At 39.3% G+C, this 26,195-nt stretch overlaps 1 protein-coding gene across 1 annotated transcript in view; it reads right to left on the minus strand.

Annotated features, from left to right (window-relative positions):
* The window catches only part of cacna1hb (calcium channel, voltage-dependent, T type, alpha 1H subunit b), a 218,369-nt gene that overhangs the window by 21,444 nt on the left and 170,730 nt on the right, over nucleotides 1–26,195 (minus strand). The window contains exons 24-30 of the mRNA XM_055157997.1: nucleotides 25,427–25,552; nucleotides 22,944–23,033; nucleotides 20,932–21,124; nucleotides 7,640–7,791; nucleotides 7,460–7,569; nucleotides 4,802–4,935; nucleotides 4,651–4,721 (exon numbers count right to left, since the gene is read on the minus strand). Coding sequence (XP_055013972.1) covers nucleotides 4,651–4,721; nucleotides 4,802–4,935; nucleotides 7,460–7,569; nucleotides 7,640–7,791; nucleotides 20,932–21,124; nucleotides 22,944–23,033; nucleotides 25,427–25,552 — 876 coding nt within the window. The remainder of the gene's footprint in view (nucleotides 1–4,650; nucleotides 4,722–4,801; nucleotides 4,936–7,459; nucleotides 7,570–7,639; nucleotides 7,792–20,931; nucleotides 21,125–22,943; nucleotides 23,034–25,426; nucleotides 25,553–26,195) is intronic.

Here is a 26,195-nt window from a genome sequence, read left to right on the forward strand (position 1 = left end):
ACCCACAAATTCTGCATATTTAGGATGAGTTCTACTCTCAAACTGAAAACACTTATTCCACCTATGTTCACCTAATAATGTCATATAGTAATACAGGAAGTGCCCCACTGTGTTTTTAAACTCCATGAACCTTCACTAGAATCATTTGGATCATTTCAGGCCTGGAACTGCCAATCTCTACGTGTTAACTATAAAACTACTGCTTCATGACATCACAAGGTGGAAGAGAGCATTTTGAGCTTTGGAGATGTAGACAGACTAGGGGTGTAATAGTACATGTGTGAATCTGCTGAATTGTTTCAGTACGGGTTGTTTGGTTCGGTGCAGGGCTGTGCTCGAGTGAATTCATGCAGTTTGTGTGTTTACATTCCACCACTACATGTGCAGAAGGCTCGGCTCTTTAATATTCACAAGGAAATTCGTCTGTGATTGGAGTGTCAGTGTTTCCTGCAGCGCTTTATAGTTAGGGTGGTCACCTTGACAACAATTGCTCCCTGCCTTGGCTCGCGGCCTGGCTCCCCGTTTGTTTTACCGCATGTGCCTTCCATATTTACATGTCCTGTGTGGTACCTGGCGCCTGATTGGTGGGGTGTGATGCCGTTGCTGTTGGGCTGGCTCCGGTGTTCCTTGTGCCTAGTTGGAGGATTGACGTCCCGCTCCTCCAATCCCCTTCCTACACATCCCATCACCTCGTCCAATAGAAGTGCAGTGCGCCTGTTCCTCCGGGCGGCTGGATGTCAGTTTCAGTTTGCCACCGTCGTTGATAGACGTGTGTTTGCCACATCCCTTTGCTACTCAGAATTTTGAGACTCTAGGCTCTCGCTATTGACCTATCGTTTGTTTGTATTTGCCAGTTTGGCTCGGCCCTTGGGCATTTGTATTTTCTTTGAGTTATTTAACCCAATAGAGGTATTGCTTAGTTGTATTTGGAAATTTTGATTTATCGTATGTAAAACAGCTTTTCTTTGTTATTATACTTACTTATATTTACTTTATAAAAGTCACTTTACATCACATCTTGTTTGTGTTACTTTCCTTTGTCCCTAGCACTGGTTCGTAACACTTGGCTACGCCCCTCCAAACCACATGAATCCTGCAAAACTAAGGTCGTAGCACCCCGGTCCTCACTCCCCGGTCCTCACTCCCCGGTCCTCACTCCCCGGTCCTCACTCCCCGGTCCTCACTCCCCGGTCCTCACTCCCCGGTCCTCACTCCCCGGTCCTCACTCCCCGGTCCTCACTCCCGGGGTCCTCACTCCCCGGTCCTCATCACTCCCCGGTCCTCACTCCCCGGTCCTCACTCCCCGGGCCTCACTCCCCGGTCCTCACTCCCCGGTCCTCACTCCCCGGGCCTCACTCCCCGGTCCTCACTCCCCGGGCCTCACTCCCCGGTCCTCACTCCCCGGTCCTCACTCCCCGGTCCTCACTCCCCGGTCCTCACTCCCTGGTCCTCCTCAATAATGAGTAAAACTTCATGCTGGAACCGTTAGTGCTGCACTTAACTTTTTGAAAAGTGTTGTTTACTGTTTACAAGAAATTCACTGTTCCATCAAATATTTTTTCATAATCTTTCATACATTTGTTGCTTATTTGAGAATATTTTATTTAACTCATTAGTATTACCAAGCAGCACTTTGCATTTATTTAATTTTCCCATTTGTATAATGTTCAAACTAATTGTTGGTTTAATAAAAACACAAATAAACAAAAAGGAAATGGTTTTACATTTTGTTCCCAAACTGTACCGAAAATGAACCGAACAGTGACCTCAAAACCGAGGTACATACAGAACTGTGATTTGAGTACTGTTAAACTTTTAAGACAGATTAATAATAAAGGGTTACTCAAAGATCATAAGAGTGAATTTTGTTTATTATAGGACCTGTAAAATAAAAAATGTCTTGATGCTGAAAATACTTGTTTGCGCAAATAAAGTTACATAAGCTACAGTAAGACGCGCTCAGGTTGATTCTTAAGTGTGTCATTTTTCTCTCTGGTCTCTGGAGGAAAGGAGAACGTATTGCTCAAAGTGTCAGAGTACAGCATGTGGCGCGGCCGGGATCTGGTGGGGATTTGGTGATTGATGTGGTGTGGACGTGGGCACTGCCAGCTCCCATAAATCAATAGATAAAATGAGCCATCTGCACTTCATCGGATCTGGAAGCAGGCATGACTTTTAATAAACATGTCGTAGTCAACAGGAGCCCAGCGGCCGTGTCAAGATCTAATTAATGGGGAGCTAGAGGAGGAAATAGGAGCATATCAAGGGCAAAGATATCAGTGTGAGTCTTTATTCGATCTGACTGCACGTGTGAATATCTTTACATCAGATGTCCTCGTCTGCTTCATCTCTTCTGACAGTGCTGCTTTTCTTTTTTGTCCACATTCCTGTTCATTTTTTATTAGATGACTTATCAGAAGTGATCCTATACACGTCGGGCAGTTAGGCAAAGGTATATTTACTCTCGTAGGAGGTAATAATACTGTAATTAATTCTCCAACAGGCTCCTACAGCTCATCATTTTATCATTTTTGCTTCATTTTGCTTTGACCTCTTGTATTTTTATTTTGTATTACTGTATTATCTTTCTATTTTATTTTAACTTGTACATATACATTTATATAATTATGTCTTATTTGACAGCTGTCTCTTGCTACTTCAGAATGTATTATTACCATTTATATTTTTTCTCTTAGTTATTATATTATATTGTGATGTGTGAGCTACTATGTCCAAATCATTTCCCTTGTGGATAAATAAAGTTTGTCTAAGTCTAAAGTCAATTTTTGTTATACTTAGTAACGTAGAATACGTTTTGTAAGATTGTGACTGAACTGAAATGTACTGATTTGAAATATTTTAAAGTAACTCTCGGTGTTGATGTTTTGTCTGTAAAAGGGAAAAGGCAGCAGATCACATAAGATGACTCTTCTTTCTGCTGCTTTTTCATTCATTTCTTTTATGTTTGATGTTGTGACACTGTTGATGTCTTTTTATACTTAATCAATGAAATAAATAAACAAAAAATAATAATAAAAAGAGATATTAAAAAGATATTTCCTTAGACATCAGATTACTCTTAACCTTTATTATTTTTTTTAAGTGCACTATTGATACTTTGCAGTCACATCACGCTGGGGGTGTACTCCGTGCATTTCCATAGAGCACAGGTGTCAAACATATGGCCCAGGGGCCAGATCTGGCCCTCCAAGACCTTTAATCTGGCACTTGTCTGATTTTCTTCTAAAATATTTCAGTTATATTTTCTATTAAAATATTGGTAATTTTCTGCAGTGCTTAGCATAGCAGCATCTCCAGCGCCTCTGTACGTGGCCCCTCCCACTTGTCTCTTTCCAAACGCTCTTAAAGGACGATCGTTTTGACTGTTGACCGTGACACCCTCATCAGCAAAATGTCCAACATGAGAAAAGTGGAGCCGAAGTGCAGGATTTTCCAAGAAAAATTGACTTATTCCTATTTGCAAACAAGTTCATGTTAAAACATTGTGTTTCAGGTTGTTCATAATATTATAATATTTTGTAAAAGAAAGAGTTCATCAATTAAAAAAGATTTCTGTAATAGATTTGCGTTTCTCTGCACAAATATTTGAACTTATTATTATTTTTGGGGTTTATATGACATGAGTTTTCTGATCCGGCCCCTTTGGGATCAAAGTAGGTTGGATACGGCCCCCGGACCAAAATGAGTTTGACACCCCTGGTTTAAAGTGACTATCGGTGTTTTTGTCTGTAAAAGGGAAAAGGCGGCAGAGAACATAAGACAACTCCTTCTTTCTGCTGCTTTTTCATTCATTTCTTGTATATTTGATGTTGTGACACTGTTAATGTCTTTTTATACTTTATGAATGAAATAAACAAAAAAAAAAAGAGTGATATTAAAAAGATATTTCCTTAGACATCAGATTACTATTAACCTTCTGTTTTTTTTTCTTAAGTGCACTACTGATACTTTGCAGTCACATCACGCTGGGGGTGTACTCCATGCATTTCCATGGAGGAATGTTTCTGCAGTTACCATGGAGACACAAAACTCGAATTAATAATCAGTGCAAAAAAAGTTTTAAGACTGTCTGAAAACAACACATTTGAGCATCAGCTTTTTTGTTGAAAATGGACGCTCGAATTGAAAACACGTCAATTGAAATGTGTTGTTTAAATCAATTTTGTTTTTGTTTTTTTTGTTGTTTTTTTGAAGTTTCAGACTATATTAAAACATTTTGGCAGTTTTTCTAGTGTGTGCATTGTGTCAACATGGTAACTGCTTATTTATTTGTTTATTTATTGCTCATGTTATTATTTTGTTGGCATCTATTTAAAGAGAACAACAAAAATCTGACAATTAACATAAATACATATTCTAACCGTTAATATGCCTTGTCTTTGCTGCATGAACAAAAGGAAGAAGACAAATCTTATAAACCCTGCTCATTTCACAGATAAAAAAAAAAAGTAACTAACGGCTGAACATTCTGCCAATAGAGATACATGTAGAACACCTCCAGCATGATGTCACTGCAAAGAATCAATATAATAATAGTAATAAAATCCACCTGGATGAGTGACGAGTAATAAAATGTTAATATTCCTGTCCTGTTGTCTTATGTGGAGCAGTGGTGTCGCTGTGTGGTACCTGGGGCAGGGCTTGCATCACCGTGTCCAGCAGCGCTCTCATCCCGGTGGCCATCTTGAGCAGCTTGAGCACTGAAATGCGGTCGCCATGGCGTCAGCTCACACACATATACGGTACATTGTGCGGGTGCTGTGCTAAGAGCAGTGTGTACCTCGCGTTATCCGCAGCACCCTCATGATGCGGATGATGGTGGGGTTGATGGGCAGTGACGCGTTCAGGTCGATCTCCTCCAGAGTGATGCCCATGATGGACAGCAGCACGATGGCCAGGTCCAACTGGTTCCACCTGGACAAACAGCAACATTTTTGTGGAAACTTTAACACTGTTTGAGTTCTTCCATTTAAAGTATTTATTATTATGGATAAGCAGTAATAGACATAAATCCTCTGGAATTATTGTTACGTGATGATTGAAAATGCATAATGACAGGTTGTCATTATTACTTACATTATTAACTTATAATAAACCTACAAATAATCACAAAAAAACATAACTAGCTTTTTCTAGTTTTGTAATTTTGGTGAAGTTTACAGATTTACTTCCTGGTGAAACATGAGCAGCAGAAATGACATAAGGTTAATTCCATAAATGTGACCTATCAACCATATCGTTAACAAGAACCAGAAAAAGTGACAACAGCTTTATTTGATTGAATAAACAAAACAACAACAACAACAAAAACACTACACCAAATATGTAAACCATGGCCAACACTCAAAAAGAGAACTTGGAAGATTTACTAGAAAAAATCCTCATAACAATTTACACTCTCACTTTTTAAGTAAATGTTACTGTTGAAATATTAGGCACAATTTACTTGTCAGTATTAAGTAAAATGCACTTAACACCATTAACTGTCATGAATTTACTGAGTAATTGATACTCACTTTTTTTTTTTTGTTAGAAGTCATATTTATGTAAATTAATTAAGTAACATATATAAAATGTTGTCATAATTAATTGTATTGCTGTGATGAAATAATGAAGTAAATATTATATGTCGAGTATTTACTGATGTAGAATAAATGGTAAATTTTTATGTTGCGCTTTTCCACCTTCAAGGCTCAAAGTGCTTTACAACAAGGAACCACTCACCCATTCACCAGTGTACACAGATACTAGAGGTGAGGTGGGTTAAGTGTCTTACTCAAGGACACAACAACAGCATTCATCTGTGGGAACTGTAATCGCACCGCTCAACCAATGATGTTTTATTTAATATCAACATAGACCGTATATATGAGGGTCTTCCGGCTCCTTCTGACTCTGGCTCCAATGGACTTACATTAGGATCTTGTCGACCCCCTCTTTGTGACTGCTGCAGTGAGCCTCGTCATTTTGGTCTTAAAATGTTTGTATTAACCCACGACACATGATCCTGACTTTTTTTTTTGCTATTTTGTCCGTGAAATATTCATAACATAGAGCCTGGCTCCAGATTCGCTCCTGTAACTGTGAGCATTGCAAGCCTCATTTGAGCGGCACTGAACGCTATGGGTCACACTCACTTAGTCCACTTCTTTTATACAGTCTGTGCATATCAAGAGCAGGATTTGAACTGCCAACCTTCAGAACTGTGGACAAACGTTCGACCAACTGAGCTCCTGTCACCCCAGCCCCAAATACGTAACTTTTCTTTATCTAGAAGGACTTTGGTATGACTTAGTATTGGTGGGTTTGTGAGTAGCGACAGTAAAACCTTTAAACATGTTGGTGAGTCTATAGTAGATCTTACTCATTAAACACAATACTTCAAATACATGAGTCAAATAAGTACATTTTGTCTTTCTCGCAGAATGATGTTATTCCAGTGTAAAAATGACCACAGCAGATTTAATATATTTTACTATATTTTTCAATGACTATATGAGAGTGACAGTATCTTGTAATCAAATGCTCCATGTTGGAAGTGTGAAAATGCCACAGGTACAATGATACATGCTCTGTGTGAATGCACTTTGCTCTCAGATATGGACAAAGTACAGGACTTCCATAGAGGGCCTGCTGTCATGTGATTTGCCCAAGTTGCCTAGACTGTGCCTTCTCTGGGACAAGTGCCCCGTGTAAACAAGCCTGTGTTTACTGTGCTCAGTGCTGGGCTGCTGCTGTGTTTGAGACTGATTACGGCCATATAGAGGAAGCCCCTCACACCTGCAATCAAACTGAGCTATAGGTTTAGAGTTTATTTGTCCGCAGCTGTCAGGGTTATTTGTGCTGAGTTTTGACCTCACTTTTTACTTTTTATATTTTGTTAAATAAAAAAATAAATGTTAATTAACAAAACAGGAGAAATATATGACTTTTGAAGCTGATCATAAGAGATTGGGTTCATGTGAGGTCAAATTTTGTATCATCGCCTTGTGCTCACAAAGAAGAAGAAAAGATGTTGAACTTGAACTGTTTTGTTTTATGTAGATAGGCCCTGTAATTACAGAGTAGCTGCAGAGATAAAAACCATTAACAGGTTAAAACGTCTGCATTATGACAATTTAACTGCCAATTGTTTTATATAATTCTGACTTAACCTCTGGCTCAATTATAATCTCTGCCATTTGAGAAGTTGAGTCTCCTTTCATGACTAATTATTCCATTGATATTCCACTTTAAAGAGGGTGTACCTGATTTATTTGAAGTACTCAACGTACTTAAATCCCTCCCGGGGATCATAAAAGTTATTTGACTGATTGTAGTAGAGTAAGATTAATAGAAAAGTAATTCAAGTTTGAACCTGCTGTGCTCCACTGACAGACCAAAGCACGAGTCAATCTGGTGCAAAAACAACCTCGATTTGAGTGTGACGTGTGCACACCTCTCTTTGAAGAATCGGCGCAGGCCAAAAGCGATGAGTTTGAGGATGGCCTCGATGACGAAGACCAGGGTGAAGACGTAGTTGCAGTATTTGAGGATCTCCTCCAGGTACTGTACGAGACACATGCTGTTAGTGCCAATACTGTGACAGGGGTGAGGGGCACTGTGTTGCCATAGTTACCTTAGGCTGATTGTAGTGCTCCATGCTCATGGTCAGCAGGTTGGTGAGGATGATGACGGTGATGAAGAGGTCCAGGTAGTGGCTGGTGCACAGGGAGTGGATGGAGCGTCTTAAAGGGGAGTAGTCGGCGTAGTAGGGTCTCTCCTGGGCTCCTGTGTGCAGCAGAGCTCAGAGTAAACAACAGAGCAACAGACATGACTGACTAGAAGAGATCATTTTGAGCCTAAGCAAACAAAACTTGTTATTGGATGCTATTAACTTGAACTCTGTGCTATATTAACTTTAAAGGAAGTGCATCTAGCATGTACTTTTAGTATTTTTAAAAAGATATTACAATTATAATTAAACCTGTGCTGCCAGTGCCTAACCCCAAGCTCAGACTGCACTACTGGTGTATCGTATCATTAAAAGTAGTGAGAGGATCTTCAGACCACATGCCATGCAGTCCAGTGGTGCAGGTGTGTGGTGCCGCGGCGATCAGGATTAATTCTGTTGGGAGTCTGCCTTTGACGGATGCTGGAGCCGACAGCAAGCCTTCTCCCTTAATAAATAAATAGTTATTGCATGAATGTGTGGTCTCTCTTGTGCAGCCTTCAAAGGTAGTACCACAGCTGCACAGCAGAGCACCACTCCTCATGTGAAAATCACACCGTAACTAAACCACTTCAACACAGGAGTCGCAACTGTGGAGCGGGTGCAGTCTGAGCGAGGAGTAAACCTGCAGATAGAGGACACCAGTTTTTGTCTAAGTATCAATCTGTTAAAATCTATTTTCATGTCTTGAGTTCAAAACTGACAGAAATAAGTCTAGCAGCACTAGCAGTGATTAATGAGTGCAGGTGCTGGGTTTAAGTACTGACGTTTCACTTCAGAGAGTCCTTTTAGGCCTAAACCAACTGGATTTCATCATTGAACCTGGCAATCCAAATGACTCATGTGAGGCGCAGTCTGAATTCTGATTGGATAATCATCTTGAGAAATAAAAAAACATAAACAATTTAGCAATCATGTAAATTTAATGATGATGCTTTTATAATTAATAATAAATCAGCATTACAAATGTTAACACTAAAAGCTATATTTGTGTACCTTATATCTGGGGACGCACACTGGTACAATAGTACAATATTGAGGCTATGTCCCAGTTACTTTCTTTCCTTGCTACTTGCTTTACAAACATTTCACACAAAGTGCATCTCAGATAATCCTTGGCGGGAGCACTTTAGGTCACAGAAGAACCAGGTAATAGGATGGAAAGGGTAACAAAGTGTTATTTTGATAATTACATGACACAGCTAAGACGGAAAACTAAAAAGGAAAACATTTAAAAGGAAAAACACTCATTTGCAGCCCTGAAACTGCCAAACTTTGAATTTACAGCTTTTGTTTGAGCCTTACTGAAACTTCTCTTCTCAGTGCGCAGTGATTATTCAAGTGTATTGTAGACTAAAGCAGTTCATTTGGGGGTAAAAAATAACCATTAATTTTAGAACTACCACTTAATGACATCACAAGGTGGAACATGAAGAAAGCCTAATAATCTGATAACTCAAACATGTGCGAGTTTCACCAGAAGTTGCCTACACCACAGTTCAAGAGCGGCTGCTAGTTCAAGTCTGTATCTGTATCTGACATCTCTTGGACATGTTCCCACACGCGCACCTCCTCCTCTTCCTCCTCTTCCTCCTCCTCTTCTTCCTCACACATGCTTAAAAGATTCATATGACATAAGCGATGAAGTCAGCGGTGAGGAGCGAGCCAAGTGTCAAGAGGCATGTGTGAGTAAAAAGTGCCACCTCAGGGATCTAGGCCAATCTATCACACACATACACACACGCATATATACACATACACACTACGTACACACACACACACACACAAAGCCCATGGCACCTCAAGGTGTCTTTGTGCTGCCATCTCACTGCCTGCTGCCAAGCACTTCACCTGGTAGAAGTATTACAGATTACAGTGCAGATAGTGGGAGGGAGCACAGGTTGCATTTTGTGTGAGTCGTGGAGGATTATTGTATTGTCTACATTCATTATACTGAATAACTCTTATATAATCACATCTTCAATATAATGCTCAAAGAACGTTAATGGTTTGAATCTCATGGGCTGCAGCTGCCAAGGACAGGACTTCACAATTTTCATAAATGGAAATCTTAAGGCTATTTTTTATATTCTCTTGGCTACATTCTGCGTGATAAAAGATTTTATCTTTCATAATCTTTTATAATCAGTAGTCAGAGTAATTTGACAGTCTTTACAGTGAAGGTTCCTCTTTTCAACATCAAAACACGTGATACTGTATATTGTTACTAGACCTGTAACGATTAACTGACCAAGAATTTATTGCGATAAACAATAAAATTGACATTTTGAGACCAATTTCAACTAATGTCCATGGAATAAAAATGCAAATACATCCTCTCAATGATCAATAAACCTTACTTTGTAAATAACATTTAACACGGAAACTGTAAGACCTAAATAAAACAGACTTGTTAACATAAGAACAGCCTAATGTGTCTGGCTCACAGCAAGGACTTGTTCACAAAAATGCACTTGAATAAACCACTGCTGAACCAAATACAACCAAAGCATAAAATAAAATGGATTATTAAGTCTCTGTAACAAAATTGCTCTTAAAAGTGATTTTAGTCATTGATTTACATTGGTATATAGTGGCCATTCTCTTTGTGGCTGCTGCTGTGGCCTCGTCATTTTGGTCATTTAAATGTTCGTATTAACACAGGATGCTGTTTCGCTATGAGGTAGTCTCTGTCCTCTCTGGTATCGTGTCTGTGTCTTGTGGGATTTCAGTGGATTTCGGACTCTCCCTGGGCGGGGATAGTTGTGTCGCTCGGGTTTGGGTTTATATCAACTGTTGGGGTTTGAGACATTTCTTCTCGTCGTTTGCGCTCGCTGTATTTGACGCACGTGTCTGTTGAGACGTGTCCCGCTCACCAGTGTTGATTCAGCATCGTGAATTGTTTTCTCACTCGGCGATGAACTGTTTTGGTTCTGACAGCGGCTCGAGCTTGTGTTGCGGCTTCATGTTTAGCTGCACAGACAGCGACGCTTTCTGCACTCAGGCTGCGCACATCCACGTTGGTTCAAGTGTCATTACACTTGTTAAACGAGAGGAGTCAGAGAGCGACAGAAGCCTTCTAACATTCAGTCTCTTTGAGAGTGAGGGAAAACAAACAAACATGCAAATAGAATTTATCGCAGCCGGAAAAGTTATCGAGTTCATTAAAAGTTATCGTACGATTAATTGATTTCTTGATTATTATTACAGGCCTAATTGTTACTGCTGTAAAAGTGTTTGGCTCAGGGAAACAATGGCATGGGATTATAGAGGTTAGTGCTTCAAGGTTGTATTGTCAGTGTTACTCTGGGTCCAGCTCTGATTTTTATTTTTGTATGAAGTACTACCCACATTTACGAGTTTGTTTTTAAGGTCCACTTTGAAACACGCGCTCTTATTGTGAGCTTGCCTACAACTACAGCTATAAACTAACTTGGCTTTGTGGTGTCACCTTCTTGTCTACACAAAAATATATTCAATAAATAAATAAAAGTACACCTACATCTTTTCGACAATGTCAGTTGTTAAATTGCACCATAACTCTGCTTTACAAGTAAGAAATATATGACGTGTTAGCAGCTGATTTCCAATAGAGGTAAAATACTCCCTCTTTAAATACTTAGCAGGTGCACTCCTCTTTTCTTACAGACTGGGCATCTATGCAAATCTAGGTTATTTTTGTAGAATAAGTAGAGCACTTGTAAAATTTAAGTAGCTGCCTGTATTCTAAATAAATTGCGTCGCTGTCCTTGGTGCTGAAGAGTGACTGCATCTGAGTGCGGTTTGCTAATGCCGGGGAAAAGAGCCAAAATACAGAGACAGTGATGAATGGGCTGCTTTTATACAGCGCACTTGATGCCCCAGAGCTCAAACACAGCAACTGCCTGCCCCACTGTATCTTACACTCAGCTACTTGCGGTATAACCTAACATAGCATAACCTATATCGCAGCCTCAAAAGCTTTATACACAAGAGGATTTATATTGTCGTAACTGTTCTGGACAAAGTAGCTTCACTCTACAATTGGGTTCTGTTTTCATTTGATTCTTGCTGATGGAAAACCTTCATTATTCAATATTAAATCACCTTGACAAATGTCCCTGGCCGGTATCACCACATTCAGTCAGTGTCCTGAGGGTTTTGGAGGGATTTTTGACTCAACTTAAGCTGTGATCTTAAAATGCTACAGGATATAGTGACTTGTGTCCTCTTGGCAAGTTGAAATAGTTGGACTGGAGTTGTTTTTGAGGTGTGGTTCTGGACGGGCTGTTGCTTGGAGACTTCTAATGGAATCAAGAGTAATTGCAGTTGAACTGGAATAGCCATATGAATGAGCACAGTGAGTAAATCACAAAGACTACAATGATTTTGGCAGCAAAATGTTCTCTGCAAACAAACTGTCCTGACCTTATGAGTTCTTTTATAAGTAAAACAGTAAAACAACTACAAACCTGTTTTAAATGTATGTGATTCTCACATTTAGCAGTGCATATTTTAGATGCCTTTCAAATGTTTACGCTCCTGAAGTGTTTAAAGTACGCACTGTGGACTGGAACTTGAAACAGCACGGGCTCTTGTGTTGCCTGGCAAGTCTAAAATGATCTGTCTGCATTTTTGTACAGAGTCTGGTCACCACTGCTGTGCCTCCAGTCAGATTAAGACAGTACCGGGCAATCAGATTTGTTCATTTCAGTGACGCATGTGAAATGAAAGAGCTCATTTTGAACAAACATCATCCTCTCACCTCTAACTAAAGTCTAACTAGAGTTTAGTGCTTTGCTCGATGATACTATAAAAAGGTTTTTCAATTCCTTTAAAGAGAGTGCATCATTATTAGTATTATAATATTTTTGTAACAGATACTAATCAGATACTAAAACTATTTAAGCAAGTATCGACAGAGAAAAAATGACATAAAGTGATGGATGATCTTTCCTGAACAGTTCCATCTTGAGTTTTATCAAACCCTGTGTAAGACCACATGGTATAATAAACAAATATTATTATTTATTGTGCAAAATGACAGTATTGTCTATCAGAATCTGTATCAAGCATAGACTGTATAAAGAAGAGGACTAAGCGAGTGTGACATCACCCACAGTGTTCAGCTCAACTCAAATGAAGCGATTACAGGAGCAAATTTAGAGCCAGACTCTATATTATGAATAGGATTTTTTTTTTACGGAAAAAAATAGTGGGAAAAAAACACTAGGATCATGTAGAGTGGGTTAAAACAAACATTTTAAGACTGAAATGACGAGGCTCACAGCAGCAGTGATAGAGAGAGGGACCACAGTTTTCTAATATAAGTCAATTGGAGCCAGAGTCAGAAGGAGCTGGAAGAGCCGCATGACAACTTTCTATTTGGAACGCGGCGGCTAGTGTATCAGCTAGTGTTGAGACTGGCCTCGAGACTTTTTTTTTTTTGTGGTCTTGTTCTTGTGTCTTGTGTCTTGTGTTTGGACTCGATCATGTCTCGGCCTTGTCTCGGTCTGACATTCAAAGAGTGATAAAAGAGAGACAGATTTATAAAAATATTTATATATATGTGCCAAAATAACTGTAAAATACAAATAAATGTCAAAAATGACAAAGATGGTCTTGATTTGGTCTCTGTGGGCTGTGGTCTCGGTCTTATCTCGGTCTCGGGCTTTAAAAGTCTTGGTCTTGTCTCATTCTCGACTCTCAGAGGTCTTGGTCTTGTCTCAGTCTCGGGACCCTGTGGTCTCAGATTAGTGCTCTCTTGACTACAACACTACAGTAGTATTAGCTATGTCCATTTTTAGATATAGTATTAGCTATGTCCATTTATACATACATTGGATGGTATCAAGTCTGTTTGTTAGTACTTCTTTAGTAATACTAGCTGTTACTATGAAAGCTGCCCAACTGACTCAGAGCTCGAACCATTTCTCCAAAGAGTTTCATGTGTTTGTAAAAGTTATTTGGGGGCACACACAGTTCTGACCCAGTCCCTCTCAGCACCTTTGGGATTAACTGGACAGGAGCCCGGGCGGCCTTATCAGTGAACATCGCAGGCCAGCTTCACTAATGCTCTGCGGGCCAATGGGAGCTAATCCCTTCACCCTGCTCCAAATCTTGTAGAAAGCTGTTCTGGTCGAGCACTCACAGCACAACATTGTTCATAGTGTTAAGAGTCAAGTACTAGACTTTATAAAGATTCATCAGCAAAGGTGAGAAGATTTAAGAGCTGAAAAATGAATCGGATTAATCCCAACTATCAGTTATTGTTGACTCTGAGCAGTAATTACATCAAAGTGAAAGAAGAAACTGTATTTTTCTGACTATAAGTTAAATCTTTTTCATGGTTTGGGTGGTCGTGCAATTTATACCTGAAGGCTGTGTCAAGTGGTGGTTTGAATATTGTTTAATGAAGTTATACATTGAGTTAAACATTGTTTAATGTTTAAAGGTAATGCTCTGTGTGTCCTAAATAATGGGAAACAGATGTATACTTTTAGGGACATTCCTTTACAGAACTGGGACTGTGGAGATAACCCAGGCTGGCTTATCTAAGCAGACTTGGTGTGATTTACAATGGTTTGGAGGGGGTTGTCACTTCCCCCAAAGAAGAAATGCTGACGCTTCAAGGACAATTCAAGGCGTGAACCTGCTCAACATATTATATGAATATTCATACTGTGGAACATATATTCTGGGTTGAGGGACAAGCAGGGAGTCAGATTGCCTGGCATAAGACCTGTGTAATTGTAGGCCATCAGGGACAGCGATTTGACCCAGAGCTCTGTATTAGACTGTATTGGACAGGGAATAAATTCTTGGATAGATTCTAGTTGTGATTTTTGGAGATCACGCCTAACATACCCCGGTAAGACATATAGTAAAATAGTCTTGTGTGTCAGTATCTGCTGCTCCTGTTCCTCCTGTACCACTGTCACTTCACTCTACTGCACATGTCTCCTGCAGAAAGAGCCTCTGTCGTGTGTGTATCATGTTAGTCGATCACAACACTACTTCTGCACCACTGAAAATTTTACATTTAAACAAACTTATAAAGACGACTGAGAAAACTGAACACAAATGCCCCCAAAAAGAAAAGTAGGAAATCTGCAGCTGAAAACGGTAATCGAGCAACAGAAAGAAAGACACCGGGAGGATGCACCATGAAACTTGACGTCACTGTTTGATGGACAAAGCCTGGACTTCATAAAGTCCAGGCTTTGTCCAGACTGTCAGGATTCAGAAAGGCCAGAATATTTCTAACTGGAACTGATGCTGAGTCTGATGACAGCTACACAGAAGAGGAAGCGGCGCTCTGTTTACCTCCGGAGGTCGAGGCGGAGTTGCTCAGAAGACACAGAGGATGAAGAATTGAATGGATTTAGTGATTTGGAGTGAGATGGAGAGTTTGGTAAACTTGTTCTGTTCTGTTGTTTATGTTATAGTTTATCTGAAGAACTGTTCATATGTGACGTTAACAGTCTGTTGTTCTCTCTTCTATTGTTTTTACTAGAACTTGACTGTCAACAGGAAATGTCAGTTCCTGATCTCTAATTTGCCCCGAAAAAGTGCAACTTATACTGTATATGTTTTTTTCTTCTTCATTACACATTTTTTGGCTAGTGTGACTTATATTCCTGAAAAATATGGTATTCTGTATTGACATGTCCTCTAGCGGCATCACTTTGGCTTCATCTGAATCAAGTACTTTTGCAATCTAATGACTAAATAATAAGGCTGTATTCGACTAAAGACACATCGTGCCAATCAATTAGTCAATTTAAAAGAGGACGCGCAAAAAGCTCTCAAAACTATTACGTATCTGACCCAAACTGCACTCACAAGACTACACCTGCACACAAGTTCATGCAAAAACTACTATTTATGCAGATGTAATATCAAGCTATTTTATCCCTTTATTTTCCTCCTGTTAACCAACACCCACCTGAAATCGCAGAGATTCACCCGTGACCAGACTCACATCTTGGGAAAGCAGAAGTGTGTATTCTGGAGCCCAGCCAAAACCGAAAGTAGTATTTTTTGGTGTGTAAATAAAGAGGTGTGAAAATAGCAAAACAATATTGGAGTTTTGGCATGCTTTCCCACTCCTATTCATTTTGCTGACACTCTACAAATCTGTGAAAACTCTTTAGAAGTGTGGAGACTGTGGGACTAAACATGGTAAATAGCAGCTCATTTCATCCTGCACCTGCGTCTGTCCATCGCTCAGTGCTGTGGCCATTACTGAGGGGTGCTCTGGAGCTACAGTGGCTCATTAAGTCCAAAAAAAGGGCCATGTTGTCTAAAATTGGTCTGGTAATATTCCCACTACAAGCCGACCGCACCAGAGTCAGTTTGGGAGTGCGGTAAAGACTACATGAAATATCTCAATATTTGCCTGATTCTCACGATAGCAATAATCAGATATTTATTTCAATCCTTCAGGAATGAGAAGAGTAGAGTTTTGTACATGGTTAAAAGCTGTTTTTATCAGCTTTGGAACATCACTAAACTAAATGCTGATCTTGAAATGACTGTTCACACTTTTATTTCATCTCATTTAGATTACTGTAATTCTTTTTTTTTTTACTTGTTTTTGAACTTGCTTCAGAGTTTTACAGAGCCTGTTTTAAAAGGCCTGCTGGTCTACTGAAATGGTCCCAAAGTCTATCTAAGCAGCCTGAAAGTGCCTCACAAACAGACGAGTTTAAAAAATGTGCTCAAACCATCCAACAAGTGTGACTAAATGCAAACCTGCAAACCCGAGCAAAACGACGACCACTAGCCCCGCCCCCAGGAGAGTCCAAAATCCCACAAGAAACCACACGATATAGACAAAACAGAGACTCCCTCATAGTGAAATAAATAGGATCTTGTGTCGCGGGTTCATACAAACACTTCAAGACCAAAATGACGAGGCCACAGCAGCAGCCACAGAGAGACAAGACACAATATTTCAATGTAAATCAATGACTAAAATCACTTTTAAGAGCAATTTTGTTACAGAGATTTAATAATCCATTTTATTTTATGCTTTGGTTGTATTTGGTTCAGCAGTGGTTTATTCAAGTGCATTTTTGTGAACAAGTCCTTGCTGTGAGCCAGACACATTAGGCTGTTCTTATGTTAACAAGTCTGTTTTATTTAGGTCTTACAGTTTCCGTGTTAAATGTTATTTACAAAGTAAGGTGTATTGATCATTGAGAGGATGTATTTGCATTTTTATTCCATGGTCTTTATATCAGTTGAAATTGGTCTCAAAATGTCAATATTATCGTTTATCACAATAAATTCTTGGTCAATTAATCGTCCAGCAAAATCTGTTATCTTTACAGGCAGACTCTATAGACTCTTAAAAAGCAGCTCAAGACACTGCTATTTAGACAGACTTTTAGTTGACTGTGTCTGTAATTCCTCTGTTCTTGTTTATGTTGTTTTTATGTTATTTTTTTTCTCTGTAAAGCACTTTGTGATTTTTTTAAATCTGTGAAAGGTGCTATATAAATAAAGATTTACTTACTTACTTACTGTATTTTCCGCACTATTAGTCGCTCTGGATTATAAGAGGCACTGTCATTAAATGGTCTATTTTGGAACTTTTTTCAAAAATAAACCACACTGGACTTTAAAGGAAACACAACAGTGTGATGGGTGAGTGGTTTTGTTTGTTTGTGGCGTTCACGGTGACTCTGGGCTTTGTTCAGTTGTGGCGTGTAGGGAGGGTGCTGTCTGGGACCAACGGATTGTCGGCGTGTTTGCAGTGACTCAGTTGTTCAGTTGTGTCTAGAAGTGGCACATTGCACTCGCTTTTTCGGTTCGTTCCTCTGTTCTGTTCCTTGTCGGCGTGGAGTGATGAGTGTGTCTGTGGGTGTTTTTCGCTGCGTTCGTCTGCTTCGTGTGTGTTTGTGTGTTCTGTGGGTGGAGCGGCTGTGTAGTTTACTCAAGTCGTGTTGGGACACCCGAGTGGATTCGTGTATAGGGCGCTCTGGATTGCGGGGCGTGCGGTCGTTTTTTGATGAGGTTAAAGACTTAAGAGCGTGCCCTATAGCCCGGAAAATACGGTACTTACTTGTATGAATTTCAAGTATCGCACTAGTATAAATGGAACAACTGCTTGTCTTGTAGCTCTTCAATAGCTCAGAAATAATAATGAATGACTGAAAATGGACTGAAATTTGGAAATTAATCTAAACTGAAATTATAAAAGTGAATTTGAGCTGGAATTGTTGAACTGAACTAGAAACTGTATAAGAAAGTGTACGAGTGAATTCAGTTCCTTTTCAAAGCTTTCAAAATCCAGTTTTTATAGTTAACTCTTTCAGTCTGTAATCTTGTTTCTGTTATGCTTTCAGTTTAAATAATATTCATTTTCAGTTTGTAATGGCCCAAATATCAGTGGTTTATACCCAAGACCACCATCTCAGACAGATCTCCCCCTGTGTCTATGACCTGTATTAGAATTGAAAGTGTAGATGACAAGTTAGACTTCAAAATTAACTAAAATGTCGTCAACGTGATTATATTTAAAATCACATGTAAGCTTTTACCTCGTGTTTCCCAATTTGAGAATTTTTGGAGAAGTTCCTGGTTGGGTATTTTGCAAAATAAATGTTTAAACTGTGAGAAAATTACAGCTCTTGCTTGTAAATCGTCCCTGCATTTTGGATGGAGTTTTCCGTGTTGGTGACACAGTTAGAGGGATTCTGTTTTAGATCTCAGTGCTACTTCCTGTGTTTTTGTACTTTTATTCCATTTTTTTCCACTTCACTAATGTAAAACTATGATAAATATTTACCACAGGAACTATCTACCAACCTAAATTAGAATTAAAAACGAAAACCTGTCAAATGCAAAACTGTCTCTTGTGAGTTTTAACCCATGTTAGAATGTTGTTACCTCATCAAAAAACAGACCTAGAGTTATATTTTGTTTCGTTCACACATGTTTGAGTAACACTGGATTTGCTCTACCACACCAAAACTCAGAATGCTCTGTTCCACCTTGTGATGTCATGAAGTTTCAAGCTACTTTTTACCCTTTGTTTGGTAGAGATTGGCAATTCCAGGGCTGGATTTATCCAAATGATTCCAGTGAAGGTGTGCGGAGTGAACCTTTTCCAGTATTACCACATGACATCACAAGATGGAACAGAGTGTTTTCTGTTTCAGAGAAGAACTCAGGCTATATTATTAGATTTTTTTTCAGACCAAGAGTTTGTTTTCATACCTGACAGTTTCGACTGCTCACCAGTGTTGGGAGTAACATTTTATAAAAGTAATGGATTACTCTAATGCGTTGCTTTTTGCTGTAACGCAGTAATGTTCGGCATTACAGGGAAAAAAATGGTAATATTTTACTCGTGACAATGCTTTTTTAACCTGGATTGAAGTGGTGGGTTTTTCTTCATACAAATTTGCTAAAATCACCGAGATATCAGCAGCAGTGAAATGCCGGACAAGCGCCCACATACACTGTCAGGTGACCGCGGGCGAAAGGACCAGCGCAGAACTCAGTGCTCCACGGGGCGAACTGCAGCTGACGCCCGATCGCGCTTTATACACACCCTGTTCCACGGGACCGGAGCTCTCTCAGGAGGCAGTCTGAGATTCCAAATTCTAGTCCAAGATTAGTCCTGGTTTGGTCTTGGTTTAGTCCTGGTTTAGTCCAGGTTTAGTCCTTGTTTAGACCTGGTTTAGACCTGGGTCATTTCTAAATTAGACCTGGTTTAGTCCTGGTTCAGTCCTGGTTAATCCTGTTTCAGTCCTGGTTCAGTTCTGGTTCAGTTCTGGTTTAGTCCTGGTTCAGTCCATATACAGAGCAAAAGTTCAGCATCTTCGCAGTTATTTTGGTGAGAGTAACTTAAAGTAATGCAATAGTAATGTAATGTCTTCCTTTTTAAATGCAGTAATATTGTAATGTAACAAATGACTTTGAAATGACAGTAACAAGTCATAAATAACACATTACATTTTTAAAGTCACTTGTCCAACAGTGCTCCTCACTAGTGCTCTTCTTCAGAGTGGTCACGTGATGTTGCTGTGACATGTCGCTCAGCTGATTTAAACAGGTTTTGGCGCTGTGGTGGAGGCAGGACGACAGCGCCATCTGCAGTCTGTCTTCCTCAGGACAGTGTCCCAGGTGTGTGAGAGTAAAAAAGCCCCTCATCCCGGTTTATCGTCCCGTGGGCACTTTTCCGTATTTCAACTGTTTCTTTAATCCAGCGACGGTGTTTGTTTTCCTCTGTCCGAATGATGTTTGCTCCGTCCCAGTCCATAACGTGGTTCTCTCTTTTACAATGGTCAGAAATGGCCAATTTGAGTTTCGCTGTTTCCTTCTCGCATTCTGTCCTATGTACCTTTTTCCGTGTACTGAACGCCCTTCCTCTTTCCCTGATTGTGTTTGATTGTGTTTTATTGCAGGACATGCAGGGTATTTCGTATAACATTACAGGAAGTGGGACTGCAGATGGCGCTGTCGTCCTGCCTCCTCCGGTAGGAAGACAGCACCAAAACCTGTTTAAATCAACTGACCGGACACGTCACAGCAACATCACATGACCATTCTGAAGAAGACTAAACCTGTAATGATAACCAATAAATCAATTATTTGTATGATAACTTTTAACAAACCCGATAACTGCCCCTGATCATTTCTATTTGCATGCTTGTTTGTTTTCCTCGTCTCGCTCGCTCTCTACGAAAGAGACTGAATGTCAAAAGGCTTCTATCTCTCTCTTTGACTAGCACCGCTGTCAGAGCATCAAACAGTTCATCGTCGTGTGACAAAACAAGTCATGATACCAAATACCAACACTAGTGAGTGGGATATGTCTCAGTGGTCCGCATGCGACAAATGCAGCAAGCCCGCAAACAAGCAAATGACAATAATTTCTTAATCGTCCAGCAAAACCTTTTATCATTACAGGTCTAAGGAAGACCGCAGTGAGCAGCCCAAACTGTCAGTATGAAAACAAACACTTGGTCTCAAAAAGAACCTAAAAACATAAACTGTCAGAACCTCACTGGACTAAGAACTCAGGATAAATATGCAGAGTTAAACATGTGAGAAGGAAACACATTATAACATAGACCAGAAAATAGTGTAATATTGGCCCTTTAAATTCCAGCCCAACATGGGAAACTAACTTGGGACTATTCTATTATTCTATCCAACCCAACTAGACTGGTGTGTATTTGATGTGTCCAGCAGGCTCTTACTTCTCCTTCTCTTCTCCAACCGCTTCTGCCTCTTCTCCTCCCTGATCCGGGCCTCCTCCTCCTCCTGCTGCTGCCGGCACTTGTGGAAGTTCTCCACCACCACGCCCACGAACATGTTGAGCACGAAGAAGCTGACGATGAGGAGGAAGGAGATGAAGAACAGCAGCATCCAGGGGTTATGGTTCCTTATGGGCTGAAAGCGAAGAAGAGAAATACCAGGTAGCATTGGGACAAAAAAAAAAAAAAACAAGATGGATGACAAAAGACAGAGAGGAGAAGAGAGAGAAACAACACAACAATGTAAGTCCTGAGTCAGCACTGTCAACTCAAATCTATTATTCCTCTAGCTTTTCCTCTTCTTAAAGCTGTCTTATCCTCGCAGTGGTCTTTTTTAGAAACAAAAGAATCAAGTGAAGCCGCTGACACCAAACAGAGCTCCAGCTCGCACATATACAGACAGTCTACACAGCTCAGTGTGCAGTGCTTTATCTGGTCTAGATGCTGTTAGATTACTCATACTTCCAACACTGCCGAACAAGCACTAAGCCTGGGAATCGCATCAGTCGATATCGCAAAAATCTATACTTTGCACATGGTCACCTATGATAAATTATCATTAAATAACAAAACAAAAAAACATAAAACAAATATTTGTAAACTGCACTTTGTAAATCAGAGCAGTGAATAGTAAGCAAAAAAAAAAGTCCCTAATTTTCTTATAAATGTAAAAAAAAAACAATATATATTTGGGCAAGTATGAACAATTCTGCCTTGAAGCTGACAAGGTTAAAGGAGGGGTACTACACTTCTGTTCACTGTTAACATATCATTTTATTTAGACCACCATGTTACCTTTTATGGTTTTAAATGTTATATTCACTTCACTCAGGTTTCTACTTTGACTGTTTAAATCCAGGCTCAGAACAGTTCTGTTTAGCTGCGTACGACTGAAAGGTTTTTATTTTTCATTCTGCACTCTTTTCTCTAATTTAATGTCTCTCTCTTTTTTTATTTTAATTTTATGATGATTATTTATGTTTTGATTAGTTTTTTTTATTGTGATTTTAATGTATTTCTTATTCTGTAAAGCATGTTGATTGACTCTGTGTATGAATTGTGCTAAACAAATAAACTTGCCTTGCCTTACACCATGTAGTGTATTGTTTCATATCCTGCTTTATGAAAAATTGCTGTGTGGGTCTCGTACTGCCAACTGTAAGGAGGGTCCGAATAGAGCGGGGGAATGAACAGATCAAACATGAATGGATGGATGTTTTGTTGCATCATTGTTTTTGTGCTTTATGTATGTGATTTTTATGCTTTTTGTATAGTTCTTTTCTGAGTGCTTGATAAATACAGATTCATGGTATGGTATTACATGGTAGAAAGCTCCAAAAACCTAGTTTTGCATAATACCCCCTCTTTAAAATAAAAAAAAACAATGACACCTATTGTTATATCCAGGGGGGGAAAATTTATTACAGTATGTTGAAAACAATATTACTATTTCTAAGTCCAGTTATCTGTATGATCTTATCTTGTTTTTAATTTAGCTTGACATTGCCACTTATTCTATAATTTAATAATAATAATATGTTTTGATATTGATATAAGTTGGATTTTTGTTGCTTAAGTGATGAAAATATTGTATTCAACATTCTTACCAAGTGTCACCTTTTCCATAAATAGTGCTGGTGTCCTAGAACATTCTAAGACATAAAACTGTGTGAAATTCATCTTTTTTCAGTTACCTGTGTCCTAATATTATGCTGCTGATCAAATGCACCCGGCTGACACCAAACAGAAGGATAATTTGGAGACATGAAGTCCACCCAGCGCTGAATGCTCAATGTCTCATCTCGTCTCATTGTGGTATTACTCACCCTGCCCTCTGTGTGTGTGTGTGTGTGTGTGTGTGTGTGTGTGTGTGTGTGTGTGTGTGTGTGTGTGTGTGTGTGTGTAGTGTGTGTGTGTGTGTGTGTGTGTGTGTGTAGTGGAGTGTGTGCGCTCACTTGCAGGTCTACCCCGACCGCGTCCAGCCCGTCATACATGATGCTGACCCAGCCGTCTTTGCACGACAGGACGAAAAGGGACATGAGGGCCTGCGGGACGGACAGTTATTAAAGACAGAAGAGACATCAGTCAGGTTTAAGAGCAGCTGTCAGTCTCAGATGGAAGGGACTCCAGTGTCTTTGTGCTACTGTCCGCAGACATAAATCATCTCTGCTTATGTAAGAGAAGTCGAACTGCTTCCTCCGGCTCATGTAATGTAGTTACACTGGACTAATATTGACTTCAGGGAAAGTTTTATGCTAATGTAGATTATTTTTTCTTGTAATTTTGGAGACTTTCTGATCTCAAAAAGACAACGAAACTCTAGTGACTCATGGAGATTTGGAGGCCCCTGGCGCCATGCTCCTCGATATAAATTCAAATTCAATTCAAATTTTAAAATAATGATAACATACTGAATATTCTAAGACACACTTTGAATGAGGAAGTGTCCAAATATTTGACTAGTGCTGTAAATTCTGATTGTCCAAACATTGTTGTAGTGGAATTTGTTTTTATAATGATATAAATAGTCAATAGCTCAATTTATATTTCTCAAATAATCCCTTTTGATAATAACCCCTTATTAAGTCTCATCATGAACTACAGCAGAATTTCCTTAGACACTTTTCTGTTTGCAGCGGCATGTTAAAAAGCAGAATTAACAAGCACAAAGATCATGTAGACTAACATTTACTTTGATCCATGAAGAGAGTTTGAATTTTACGGAATATTTGGAATTAGGATGATGATAAATCAACTACTTGTGATTGACTAAATATAGGTATATTTGATAATTGCGATCAGTTTCTACACCATTGTTTCCCAAAGACTGGGTTGCTGAGATTTTTTTTGGGTCGCCTTATCACGATCTGCATGTAGGTTGAAATATTAAGACATGTTTTGTATAATTTCTAATCTTTTTATCCTTATTTTATTGACTGTTTTGTTTCAATGTTGCTGGTTCAATTGAATGTTGAAAAGAAACAGAAATGTTCTACATTTACTGTCCAAATAAGCGACTTATGGATCCTTTTATTTCTGGTTCAATTTTCATCATTTAAAACTTGAGAACCGTATTTTCCGCACTATTGGCCGGTCTGGATTATAAGGCACACTGTCACTGAATGGCCTATTTTCGAACTCTCTTCACAGTGTGATGGGTGAGTGGTTTTGTTTGTTTGTGGCGTTCACGGTGACTCTGGGCTTTGTTCAGTTGTGGCGTGCAGGGAGGGTGCTGTCTGGGACCAACGGATTGTCGGCGTTTTCGCAGTGACTCAGTTGTTCAGTCGTGTCTAGAAGTGGCACATTGCACTCACTTTTTCGGTTCGTTCCTCTGTTCTGTTCCTCGTCGGCGTGGAGTGGTGAGTGTGGCTGTGGGTGTGTTTCGCTGCACGGTCGTTGTCTGCTCCGTGCTTGTTTGCGTGCACTGCTGGTGGTGCTGCTTTGTAGTTTACTGAAGTCATGCTGGGACACCTGAGTGGATTCGTGTATAGGGCGCTCTGGATTGTGTCGCGCGCAGTCGTTTTTGATGGAGTTAGAGGCTTAAGAGCGCGTCTAATAGCCCGGAAAATACGGTAATACTAACTGTTCAGAGAGACACGATCACTCAGTCATAGGGGTGTGCAAAAATATCTAAATATCGTTTAATGTGATGATACAGTATCGATATCGTGGGCTGCTGTATCTATATATCGCCAAGAGTATGTTTTGGTATATTTCACAAAATTTTACTGTATTATTTGGTTACAGCGCTACAGTTTCATTGTTTGTTTAGAGAAAGGAAACCTGTTTATGTGACACATTTTATATTTTCACTGTTTTGATGATTAAAATGTTTGTGTTTCATATGAACTTTGCACAAGAAGTGGTTTAACAAAGACTTTTAGAATCACAGCCATGATTTAACCTTTATTTTTTTATTGAACTGTATCAAATCATTTTGAAATATATTGCACTGAATCAAAAATGCACAGTACTTGAGGTATGTATCGTATTGTGGCCTATGTATCGAGGTATGTATCATATTGGCAACTTCTTAATGTTACCCAGCTCTACTCAGTCAAAAATAAAATATCTTCATTAATGTTTAACAATGGTCAAAGATCCACCTTTATTTTGCGGTTTATGAATAATGTCTATTGACTTGGGTTACGAAGGTTTGTGACTTTTAAAATATGGGTCCCCAGAAAAAAAGTTTGGGAAACACTGATCTAGACAATACAAACTCTGAAAGACAATAAAACTACATTTTATAACAAAGACACTGGCATTATTAAATCAAAATGTCAAAACAGAAAAGAAATATTTCAAAGATGATTCACATTCAGTCACCAAATTTCAATTTATTTGGTTGTTTATGTACACTGCCAGTGAATGTACACTACTAAAATTGTACGTATAAAAATGTAATCAATGTGAACACACTGAACCTGTCACTCACCTGTCCTAAGTTGTCGAAGTTGTACTTGCGGCGAACCCAGCGGTACCCTGCCTCCAGACACTGGGTCTTGTTGGTGATGTTGCTGAGGTCCCGGCCCTCGCAGTGGAAGAACTTCCCTTTGAACAGCTGCACAGTGACAGACAGATGTGCCAGGACAAACTTACAAAGCACTGAAGACAGCAGAGATAAATAAAGAGCAAGCAGCACTGTACTGTACTGTAAATGCATACAGGCCTGTTGTGTGTTCCATCTGCTCTGTACTGCTCTGTATGCAGCACAAGACTGACTGACTTTATCTGAACACCCTTATCATCATATAGTACTGGAGATAAGGTGTAAAGGCTATTATGGTAATTCAAAACTTTGTTAAAACAGAGACATGTCATACATACTAAGTGAAGACCTTCTGGACTGCACTTTTCACTTTTCTGTACAAAATCATTTGCATCACTTCTGTTAAGAATATCGAGTAATTCTTTCTTTCAAACAAACAAATATTCAACTTTAAATACACATAACTATTTATCTTGTGTGCTGTGTTTGTGGTACAGATCACTGTTCTGGCAAAATTACATGTTATAACTTTTATCAAGAAAAGTGTAAAAACAAGTTAATAGGGCCTGTACCTGATTTGAATGTATGTGTATATGAAATACTCTTTACATTATCTGTTACAGGGGCCTTAAACTCAAATTCACAGAGGCCAAAATTAAAAACTGGGACTAAGTCGTGGGCCAAACTAACTAAACTTGAAAAATGTCAACAACAT

Source organism: Boleophthalmus pectinirostris, unplaced genomic scaffold, assembly GCF_026225935.1.
Source record: "Boleophthalmus pectinirostris isolate CB_2022bp ecotype Guang Dong unplaced genomic scaffold, ASM2622593v1 HiC_scaffold_22, whole genome shotgun sequence".
In the NCBI taxonomy this organism is placed as follows: domain Eukaryota; kingdom Metazoa; phylum Chordata; class Actinopteri; order Gobiiformes; family Gobiidae; genus Boleophthalmus; species Boleophthalmus pectinirostris.